The sequence below is a fragment of the Pieris napi genome, chromosome 2 (genome assembly GCF_905475465.1).
Source record: "Pieris napi chromosome 2, ilPieNapi1.2, whole genome shotgun sequence".
Classification (NCBI taxonomy): Eukaryota; Metazoa; Arthropoda; class Insecta; order Lepidoptera; family Pieridae; genus Pieris; species Pieris napi.
Window position 1 is genome coordinate 3,613,115 of NC_062235.1, and position 12,264 is coordinate 3,625,378.

At 38.0% G+C, this 12,264-nt stretch overlaps 1 protein-coding gene across 6 annotated transcripts in view; it reads right to left on the bottom strand.

The window, feature by feature from the left end:
• The window catches only part of LOC125055877 (protein disabled), a 39,040-nt gene that overhangs the window by 11,570 nt on the left and 15,206 nt on the right, over positions 1-12,264 (bottom strand). For all 6 annotated transcript variants that reach the window (XM_047658586.1, XM_047658567.1, XM_047658556.1 and 3 more), the window contains 4 exons: positions 7,134-7,283; positions 3,744-3,914; positions 3,140-3,382; positions 960-1,532 (listed from right to left, as the gene is read on the bottom strand). In XM_047658586.1, the coding sequence (XP_047514542.1) occupies positions 960-1,532; positions 3,140-3,382; positions 3,744-3,914; positions 7,134-7,283 (1,137 nt within the window). The remainder of the gene's footprint in view (positions 1-959; positions 1,533-3,139; positions 3,383-3,743; positions 3,915-7,133; positions 7,284-12,264) is intronic.

A 12,264-nucleotide genomic window follows, 5' to 3' on the forward strand; every position in this document is an offset into this window, starting at 1 on the left:
TATGAATATTACGTATATAATAAATAAGTCTCCAACGACAGCGCCTCAACGGTATGGGATCGTAGCATATTTGTCTATAGCCGTTGACAGTGGCATAACAATAGACTGGCAGGGCTGGCAAAATGCCACGGGCCCCCTACCCAAGAGGGCCCCTGCTCAAGAGATATTATGTTCTATGGATGAATGTGAAGTCTCCAATACGCATTAGGCTAGCGTGGGGACTACAGACCATTCCTTCTCGCCTAAGAGAGGAGGCCTATGGCCATTAGTGGGACATATACAACATGTAATTGAGTACGCTGAAAATCTCGAAGTTTATTAAAATTAAACTGAGTACGAAACGATTTTTACTAAAAGGGCCCCATTTAAAGAATTGACCACGGGCCCCAGATTGTATAGTTACGCATCGGCCGTTGATCAGTTAAAGCTTTTAATTCAGTAGTTTTATGGAATTAAACAAAAAATTGCTATGAAGATTGAAGACATGTAGTTTTTTGTTCACATTATAAGTAACTACTCTTTATTAATAATTAATAAATTAATTCAACTATAATTTATTGTTTTAGTCAGTACACAATTGTATGTATAGACCTTTGTGTATTTAAAAAATCAGTGGTGTTCAACCTTTTTCGGTCTGGGCCTCAGATTTCTGTATCTGTTTCATGATCATTTGTTAATAGGCAAGCAGGTGATCAGTGCATGACGCACACCGTCGACTTTTTGGGTAAGGTAAGCCGGTTTTCTCACGATGTTTTCCTTCACCGTTCGAGCAAAGGTGAAATGCGCTCACAGAAAGAAAGTCTATAGATCCATGCCGGGGATCGAACCTACGACCTCAGGGATGAGAGTCACACGCTGAAGCCACTAGGCCAACACTGCTCCCTCGTGTATTAGCTTCTACGAAAAAGCCACGTGTTTTAGGTGTTAATGCCAACCAGCTCTATAATCTAAAATCTCACCTGCCTTTGTAGTCTCGGCGATTTAGGAACTGGTTCGGGAGGTAAGGACACGTGTAGCGGACCATTAAACACATTCTTTTCGGTTCTATTTTCCAGGCCGATCTCCTTATCTAGAGGATCTTTGCTCAATTTGCTCTTCGAGTCCTCGGCTCTCAAAAAACTCGACTTTGAAAACTCTTGCATACTCGTAAAAGGGTCTTCCTTGAACGTATCCGAGAACGGGTCGGTATTATCGAAAGGATCGGTCTCCGCGAACGGATCGCTGGAAAAGAAGCCCGTGTACCCCGTACTCTGATTGTTTTTCACTATCGACACCGTTCCGCCCGAGTGACGAGAGAGGGACGTCATGGTGGTAGTGGGACCGTAGGAGTCCGTGGGTTCTGTCACCGGTAATATATCGTTTAGTATGGAGGTCGTCGGGACGAGGTCTTTGAGTACTTTCTTTGGTGGGTTTTTGAGCTCCTGAAAGAAGAGTTTTTTGTCAACGTAAGGTTTACTCCGGCCGGTGCCGAGAGGGTCTAGTTCGGTGAATACGTCGTAGGGCGCCGGGCGGCTGCCGGCGACCGAGCCAACCTGCAACACCCATCACGATTCTATTGCGCTTCATTAGTACGGCGACAGCCACGATACATTGTTCGCCTACGACATGCATTCCGATACGGCTAAGTACAGGATGGCCGGGCAATCGCTTTGGGCTTAGGTTTTCCTAGCAAAATTAATACGGAATTGTATTTTCAAGTATTATGGCCAACCTGTACCTAGAACACAAAGACAAATAAAATAAAAAGCTCCAGGAAAAACAGTGCAAGGTGTGCAGGTATGTAATTTCGAGACGTTTTTCATAAGCATTTATTACTAAACAAATACGCAAAACTTAAAAAATCGCATTTAAGTTATGCCGGGTCCATACGCTTGTCAAACTAACCAGCCACACAGCTAGCACCTTCGTGACTTAAACGTGAGAGAAGTATGAAAACATCTTCAGTAAAAAAAAATTCATGCATTTGGTTTAGAATTGTTTGGTTTCTTAAAATTATCAATAGTTCGTGACAAGCGTGAAGACGTTAGCGTCAAACATTTTTAGTATAGTGCTTTTCATGAAAGAAGTCCCGCGGATATTTTTGGAACTAAATTTGACAGGTCGGCAATGTTGTCATTCGTCGATGTTATCAAGTTCGTTTGTTGTGGTAGATTTTTGTGAATTTTTAACTAGCTTAGTGCATTTTAAAGATTGATTACAATGCCAAAAGTTGTAAAAAGTTCGGCTCGAGAAATGATATTAAAGGTGAAAGAGTTCTGTGAAGCGGAACATAAGAATCAAGGTGTTTTAATACAACTAAACAATGTTCGGAAGAGAATTGCCGCCATAACAGGTACTTTTTAGAGTTGCCATTTAATATTTTTTTGCTGTATTGATGGGACTTTTATGATATAAATTCGTTTTTGCGACAAAATTCAACAAATACATAACGTGATGAAACTAGGTAACTGAAATTAAAACATATATTACATAAGCATTATAAACTTAAAGTTATTATTATTTTTAATTGTTCATAATTTAATTGCAGGTGTGTCAGAAATAACTGTAACAAGAATTACAAACGAAGGTATAACAGCGGTGTGTACATCGAAAAAAATTGTAACCCAACAATTATGCAATAAAACTCTGAATAAAAAATTGTATTGCTTTTCTTTACCCTATTTTCTCAACTTTTCCCTGTAAGTAGGTAGAACACCGCTAATATAAGTAAATAAATATATACTTTTTACATAACAGAAATATTGTTTCATCGAAGTATGCAGAAAATAATATTACTTGATAAATTACATCTGCTAAATGTAAATAAAATAGGTAAATTTTTTACTCATAAATGGCAACATTACATCATGCGATTGCAGCGCCGCGTCTGGGGGACTTCTTTCGTGAAAAGGACTATACATGAAGCATGCTCTTTTGATTACTATCATCATAAATTCATTTTATCCAAATAACTCATATATTTAATACTGAAACAATATATCATTCCTCATTTTGCTATGAAAATTTAAACTTATTTTAGTAGTAATTCTCAAAATTTTCAAAGATATTTTATTGTATAAGTAATTAATAGACAACCATAGTTTGTGGTTATTTGGTTTTACTACCATAGACAACTGTATCAAACTCTAAAAAAACTTACCAATGGTTCAGGAACATTATCGACTAGCGAGGATTGTTCGAAGTCTGATCCAAAAGAGGCCACGGGTCCCCCAAGGCCTTGCACCGAGGGTCCGGAAAGCCCCACGGATGGCCCCGGGGCTCCCAAAGACGGGCTCTGTCCGGAAGGGACGTCAAAAGACAATGGTTTGCTAGGACTTGCAGAACTTCTTCCAGGTGTGGTTCGGCCCCGACCAGCGCCTGGTGGAGGCGGAAGTAATCCTTTCTGGAAATTTTAAGATAAACCACTGATTTAATCAAGTTTAATTTGATTGGAGGATTGACACGTGACAATATCAACGACACGTAGCAATTACGAATAGTAGTATGGATACAGGAATTTGACTAAAATGAGGGCTCACGAGATCTATGAATAACATTATCCTATTGACAAGTTGATAATAAAAAATGTTGTATCTATTTTTATCCCTACTTTTATACTAAACGGAACCTTGTGTATTTTATTATCGGATAAGCTGCTTAATGGCACAAGAAAGGTCTAGTATGTATAGGATATGCAAAGGAACGCAATTTTGGTAACCACAGATAATGTAGGCATCATTGCGGACAAAAAATCCAAAAAATACCTGTGGGGGTGTTATGAAAGAGTCCCCGAATGGATCACTAGAAGGTGTCAGACCCTCCACTTGTGAGAGACCTCTTCGCAGAGAGCATAACTCCTGTTCCAAGTCAACCAATTCTGCCACACCCCCCTCCGCACCCTCCACTGCCTTAGCTGGACTTTCGCTTGTGGAATTCTGTAATCAGAACTTACTAATTACATTACATACGAAACTAATGGTAAGTGCAACAGTCTATGACAACATCTCAACAAGTACCTATATTCATTTGATAATATTGATTTTATACTGTAAACACTTTAAATTACAGACTATACTCTGATTTTTAGTTCCGTAGAATTCTGACAGTTATCATTTTTTGACATGACATTTCATCACAAACAGTAAACAACGCACAAGTAAAGATAACATTTGATTTTTTTTAAAAGGTTTACTAAACCTGGATTTGGTAGGCAGTGATGCCAGCTAAAGAATAAAATCAAGTAATTAAAGTTAACGATATATATGTCCCTTAGACACAAGGTGACTTTGTACAAGGCCTGCATCCGACCGTGCATGACATACGCTAGCGTAGTATTTGCGCATTGTGCCCCCTCCTACATCCATCGGCTACAGGCGCTTCAGATGCGATTCATGAGAGTTGCGACCGGGGCGCCCCTCTATGTGAGAAACGTCGATCTCCACCACGACCTGGAGCTCCCTACCATAGCCCAATGGATGAAGTTGGCGTCCGCACGCCAGTTCGACAAGGCTAAACACCATCCCAACCCTTTGGTGCGTAAAAGCATCAACTATTATCCTTTCCCGCCGGCTAAAAAATGTCATAGGAGGCCCCGACACACACTAACGGATCCGGATGATCCAATTACTGTAGCAAACAATAAATTAAAAGCCGCCCGCGCGGCAAATAATAACAATCAAAGTATTCAGACACAGATTAGGGTTAAAAACCGCCTTCACCGGGGAAGGCGAGGACCTTTATTTCGCACTTCGCTCACTCCAGTGAGTTTCCGTCCTGCCCTTCAGGCGATTGACCACCCCGTGACGGCCCAAGCCGAGGTTCGAGTCTCACAGGAGACGCCCTTGCGCTAGTCGCGGGAAAAACGCTCATTCTGGTCGAGCTACGCTCGCCAAAACAGCCCGAGCTGAGCTGTCAAGGCCCTAAAGGCCAACAGCGAGATCCCTTCCAAAAAAAAAAAAAAAAAATAACGATATATTTTTCGTGATATTGAAATATTTGTTATTTTTCTAGTCACTTGAGTAAGAGATTATTTACCTTTATGTAGGTAAAACATAAATATCATTTTATTTTATTGCCCTCAAATGGGTCAAATTTGTTTTTGATGGAGAACTTTTTTAGTAGCAACACTTATGAAATGTCAGAATTCTACGGAATGAAAAATCAAAGTATAGAAAGTTTATAATAAAAATGGTATTAAATGTAGGACACACACAGAGGAGGTAGAAATAAACTTTATTTTCTACTACACACACAAACATTATAATTTTATAAGTGTTAAAACGATGCAAAAGACGAAGAAACCCTAAACCAAAACAAATAATAACAAACTAAAAACTCACATCGCATTGCGCGCACGGGTTGCGTATACGCACGTAATTTTTGAAACAACACGGAATTTTTTGTATGAAGCGCGACAAAGCCGTTCTGTCACGCATTATCACAATACTGAATTGCGAGAATTCTATGAACAATATATTGTTTACGACTGCTCATTGCTTCTCAATGCGGTATGTATAAACAACATTGTTCGCCGTATTAACTTATTTATTTTTATATGTTTTCCAAATTATTTCCAGCAATCGATTCCAATTTATTTCAATTTGCGTAATGTTAATTTTACAGATTTTCGTTTTGGTAAATATTTTGTATGAAAGATAGTTTTATCGAACTAAAATCTGTTTTATTATCACATTGATTTAAATTACAATTATAAAAATCCCTCGACTTTTCACATATTTGAAAAATCAGTGGAGCTACAATCTTTTTATTTCTGGCCCTCAGATTTCTGTATCAGTTTCATGTTAAGTTATGATCATTTTTCAATCTAATAGGCAAGTAGGTGATCAGCTTCCTGTGCCTGACACACGCCGTCGACTTTTTGGTTTTCAAGCTAAGCCGGTTTCCTCGCGATGTTTTCCTTCACCGTTCGAGCGAATGCTAAATGCGCACATAGAAAGAAATTCCATCAGTGCACCGCCGGGGATCGAACCTACAACCTCAGAGACGGTTGAGAGTCGCACGCTGAAGCCACTAGAATAACACTTTTAACATATTTTAAAACAAAATTCAGTTTGAGACTTCAAGACATTCAAGATAGAAATTGAATTCATCTTGTGATTTACAGCTGAGTTAATATCAAAAGGACCTATTTATTTACCATTATTAGGAAGATTGATTATTATTTTCATTTTTATGCGTATATGGTATTTTAATAATAGTTAATTTATTGCCAACACACACATATACAAATTGTGCAACACTCTTAACCTACATAGTAATAATAATAAATAAAAATTTGTAACAAGAAAATTAAAACAAATTTAAAAGTTTTGGTCCCTGTGGCAGTGTACCTTTAACGCTGGCTGTATTGCGATACTTATTCTTAGGGTGAGATCTATAGAGCGCACTTAGACTTTGCTCAGACTTAACTATAACCATTCTTTACTTTTTTAAAGGATAATAAAGAAGGTATTGCATGAAATGAAACATCAATTTCTGTCTTAGCTTGAGCTTAGCTTAATCTCACCGTTAAAATGTCTATAAATATACTAAATCATAGTTTAACCTTAGTGTTTTTCGTAAGTAAAGTCCAAGTGCGCACTAAAGATCTCACCCTTAGAGCGAAAAGCAACAGCTCTGTGGTCACCGGTACTATCTACCAAGCGAGCACTTAAATCTTTGTTAAGCGGCTCAAGAGTCTACTCCAAAGGGAACAAAAGCAAATTTGGAGGAAAGACTTATATTTGAGCCGTTTATTATTTTCCGCCTGCTCTGCGGCCGCGCCATCTTTTGTGTGTGAAATTATATAATATCGTCGCTGTAGAATGATAACCTCGTATGTCCAGAGAACCAAACATTACAGAAAAAGAAAAAAAAAACATTTCGTCAATGTTCGTTAAAATGTTGTGTTTTTGTCCATATTTTTGGTTGGTCAAAAGGACTTATTTATTAATAACATAAATAAGTATTTACTTCATGATTTAACCAGTTTAATGACATAAGAATAAAAAATAAATGCTTTTTTATTCTTAGACTTTAAAAAGCGACATACGAGGTTATCATACTACAGTGACGATATTTTTTATAGTTTGAATTCTCTTATTATAGGGTATACCTATTTTTAAAGACATCTTATTCACGTAAATAAAAAGTACCTTGGACTTATTCTCGAAAAGGTTTATTTGCTTTAACAAACTGCTGGGATGTGTTTGTTTGTTCTCTTCAAGATTTTGTTTGGCCATCTCGATTTCTTTCTTCTTCAACTCGAACACTACTTGAAATAGGTCCCTCATTGCTATAACTACCTGTAAATAAATTAGGTAAATGTAAGAATTACATATCTATATTATCTAATATATAAAATTCTCGTGTCACAATGTTCGTTCCCATACTCCTCCGAAACTGCTCGACCGATTCTTATGAATTTTTTTATGCAAAGTAAGTCTGAGAATCGGCGTCTATTTTTTAAACCTGAGGGGTTTAAGGGTGGTCCACCCCTAAGTTTTTTTTATAATACAGCATACAGAAATACAACCCATAATTTTCAGCTCTCTACGATCAACCCCTATTCTTTATTTGTTAATGAAAATCTTATGACTTGAACTTTGAGGTTTATATAGAGATAAACCAACCAGATGGACCGATCAAGTGAAAGAATTATCGTCTTCAACGGTGGAAACAGAATATCCGCTCCATATTATTCTTTGCAGACCACGACGCTCAGACACGAGCTACCGACTGAAGAGAGAGATATATACTCTCAATACATTTCGCGTTAATATCCATTAAACTTTATACAATTTATGATAATACGAATAAGGCCCCTAAACGTTGTTTACTCTAGATATAAAATATGTTAACAAAACCATTTAAAATAGATATTATATAAGATAATGAACTAGTTCGAAACGACCGTTTTAATTGGCAAAGTATTCACTCAATTGAATGCATCCTTTTCGTGAATACGATGTGATCATTCCTGCTGTACTTAGCATAGATACTTATCTCGTATTTTTGGATATACCAAGCGTAATTGAAAGTAGTAAATGTAAATTTAGTTGGATTTTATAGTGTTACTGATAAAACAAATTATTTTAACACAAGTCAGGAACAAATGTATCACGTTATCTTAAAAAAAACCGTCAACGCACTTGCGAGCCTTCTGGCAGTGTTTGTCATTGGCCGCGGTTTCACCTAACATCAAAATTACGACAAGAATGTTTACTTTAATATATATATTTTTTTAATTTTATGTAAAGGCAAAAATCTGATAATTTCCCAAGCTATCTCATACATTACTTAGTCGATTAACATGTATCTGTAAAATTCGTATTGTTCGGGCTGCTGCCAAAACACTTTAATGATATTTAAATAAAAGATTGCTTTGCTCTTAAAAACTAATTTAATGAGTGATCGCGGTGATGGTTGATGATACACTGATGTTATAGAAAAGCGTCGCGCGCAGGCGGCGATCTAACTATATGTACTTATGCTATTTTACAAGGTGTTCGGTTACTTTCCGAACATGCTCCCGGGCGGGAGAAAAAAAAACAAAATGCTTAAAATTATACATAATAATCATAGAAAAAAATTTACTGATAAAAAAATAATAAAAAAATGAGTGTTTATGTTACACGACACTATCTTCGATTATCGAGAATGCCTTTCGCGCACTAACACTTTCACTTTCATTGTGAACCACTGATTGTATTTCACTATTATCACTGCGTTGCGCGCCCGGTGAGAGCACCAGACGTCGCCGACGCCGACATGCTCTGTATTTGTTTATTAAAATCGTTTGTTGCCTTATCGAGAGAGTTTAACCGACTACTTATAATGTTATACTGCCTTTCCATCGATGCTTCTGTTCTTTTTAGCAAGTTAAATTCTGTCTCTACTATAGAAGTTTGGTTACGCCATAGATTTACCATGTGTTGTTGATTATTTCTAATCAGTTCAATGTTCTCAGAGTATTTATCTGCAAAATGCTGATCTAGCACACCAAACAATGTGTTCTCAAGGTAGCCTACGCCGTTGATAAGACCGCGACGCTGTCTGGAGTGCTCGGTAAGATGCTGTGTCAGTAAAAGTTGATTGTTGTGTTGTAATTCTGAGTAGTCGTCATTCATTTGTAGTAAAATCATATGGCATTGTTGATTATTCTCGATGTTAGTACATAGTTTGTTCAAGTGATTTGATAATTTTTTGTATGCTAGTTTACCTTGCCAGTACGGGGCCATATTGTGGTACACAACTAAGGGTTATTTGTCTCTGATAAGTTGCATCTTTGTTATGGGGTCGAAATACAACTATTGGCTGGCGCTCATCTCAGTAATATTATACTCCGATCTAGACGTAGACATAATGCTCATGAATGAAAGAAGCGCTATCGCCATTGATATAAAGTCGAATTTCTTCTTAACTGGTCGTGTCTTCTTTCCGGCTGATGATTGACCTTTACATGATTCATTAGTTTGCTTGCTTGATGTTTTTTTTCTATTTTGTTCTTGCTCTTGTTCTTGTTCTTGCTTGCTTTCAGACGACGTGTCGGCGAGAGGTAATGCTGACAATTTGATGATCGGTCTCCTTAATAAACCATGATAAGTTAGTTCATGTGCTTTTGCTATCAGTAGGGTCGTGAGACGCCCTTCGTGGGGTATGATTGCTGGGTGCTTCATCTCAGGATCTATGTTTGCTTTTGATAATCTTCCGCCAACTCTAAGGATTCCTGACTTGTCCAGGTGCGGTGTCAAAGGTAATAATTTGTTTTTACTTTGCACACGTTTATGTTCGCGATAATGCTCTATATCGCTTGCGAATGCGGATCTTTGCTCATTGATAATGATCAACCGACTTGCATTTTGTAGCTCGTGCGGCGTTAAATAGATAGGTTCCTCTAGTGAATTCCTCCATACAATTTTTTGAAGATTTTGATCGGTTTCATCTATCAAGATTTTCCGAAACATTTTTTCTATGTCGGCGCTGAAGTCGACTTTATATTGTCTCCATGATAAAATAAGTGATTGCAAGTCTTTCTGTAAATTCGGACCTTTGTACCTTAAATCATTAAGACTGAACCCAGACGACGTCTTTGCTAACCTACTGTAAACATAGCGTAGGAATTTGCTCGCGTCGGCGCGCTGCACTCCGTGGTGCGGGAGATAACATTCCAGGGAAGCCCTTTCGTTATATATACAAGGTGTCATATGACCTAAGTCTAAATATTCCTGCATAAATTGTTTGTAACTTTTTGCCAAATTAGGATCCTTTGCTAGTTTCTTTTCGATGTTTCGATATTGTGCTATTGCTATGTGTTTAGACTCTCCTAGTTTCTCTTCAAAATTTTCTGTCATTGGTAACCTGACCTGGTACCGTCCGTCTTCGAGTCTTTTTGTTGTTTGCTTGTAAAAGTCAATACAATGTTGATCATCTGTGGACATTGAATACTCCTCCGTTATACCCTCGATCTCCCGAAATTGTTTCAGGTCTTCGAAGTTGCTGAGTACAACGTTGCAGTGAAATGTTTGGGGCATGTTTCCGCAGAGAATCCAGCCAAGGCGCGTTTGTTGTGCTATTGGTTGTGATTGATTTTCGCCCTTGACTATCCCGCTTAAGATTATAGATGCGTAGACATCCGCTCCGAATAGTAGATCGATTGGTCTGCTAATATTGTAATTAGGGTCCGCTAATATTATGTTATCTAAATACGGTAGAAGCGGTCTATCGAAGCTGTGATTCGGCAAGCTTTTGATTAAGTTGTTGATTATTAAAACTTCGGTTTCGAATGAGTAATCATCGTTGACAGACGCGCACTTGATAGTGAGCATGCCTTTGCAATTATTCTGCTTTTGACCAACTCCAAAGATAGAGCCGTTGCATTTTTGCCGTTGTAAACCTAATGATTGAGCAGCCTTTTCCGAAATTAATGATATCTGGGATCCTTGGTCAATCAGGACCCTCATTATTTGCTGTGAACCATCGATTGCCGTGATTTTGACTTCTGCGGTTGCTAAGAGAACTTCGGTTGCCTTTCCCACGGCTGCATGGGGCGTAGTTGCTGCGTTGCTATTTGGTTGAACGTGAGACTTCGAAGTACTTGCGGTTGATATGGTTGGTTTTTGCTTGCTAAAGGCGTCATGTAACAGGCTGTTATGATTTTCATTACACGTACGACATCGTTTTATTGAATAACATTTATTATTTTTATGAGAATACAAACAGTTTGCACAGAGTTGTAACTTTTGCACGGTTTTAAGTTTCAATTCGCACGGCATTTGCAAGAAATTATTGCATTGGAATATGCCGTGTGCCTGGGAACATAATGGACATATGATACCCGTAGATACGTGAAGCGCTTTCATGATGGGACGCGGTGGGAAAGTTTTGTTTGATGGTTGGTGTTCAAAATGCTGTTTTCGATTTTGATAATAAGTTTGTTGAGTCCCTTGATTTGTCTTTTGAGTCGAAAAGTCTTGTTTTCTACGAGACGATTCTAGGGTAGTGAATTTCAATTCTAAGAAGTCGATAAACTCTCGTAAAATAGGCAATTCCCGGGGATTTTTAACTGATTCAATGTAATCTGCATGGGTCTCTGTGTCGAGTTTTTGTGATAAGATATGAACTATGATGGGGTCCCAGGTGCTTATGTTGACACCTAGGTTCTTTATAGCATTAAGTACCTCGACTGCTGTGTCATGCATCCTCTTGATCTGGATCAATGACTGCTGCTGCATGGTTGGGAGACTGAACAGAATATTCATGTGTGATGTGAATATTAATCTTTGATTATTATATCTGTTATTTAGAATTTCCCAACATATAGAGTAGTTTTCGGAACTGATTTGTAGGTGACGAATTAAATTTTCAGCTTCACCTTTTACCTTGCTCTTCAAAAACTGCATTTTTTGTGCATTTGATAAGGACGGGTTGCGGTCGATTGTTTCTAGGAAAAGGTCCTTGAATGAGGTCCAGTGTTGGTAGTTACCCGTAGAAACTGGAATATCCATTTTGGGCGTAGAATACTCGCGATGTGCAACGGACCATAATTTGCTGTTGATTGATTTGATGTACTCGTTGTATGTTCGTTCATGCTTAGAAAATATGCTTTGATATACCTCATCCTCACCTTCTTGGTACATGTCGACCTCCCAGTGAAGAGAGTCTATAGCTGACCAGCGCTGCTGTATTGATTTTAGGGTATATTCAAACTCCCATTTTTCGGACATGCTACTTAAATATATGTTGCTGACTGTTCTCTCGAATGCTTTGAAGTTTGATATCTGCTTT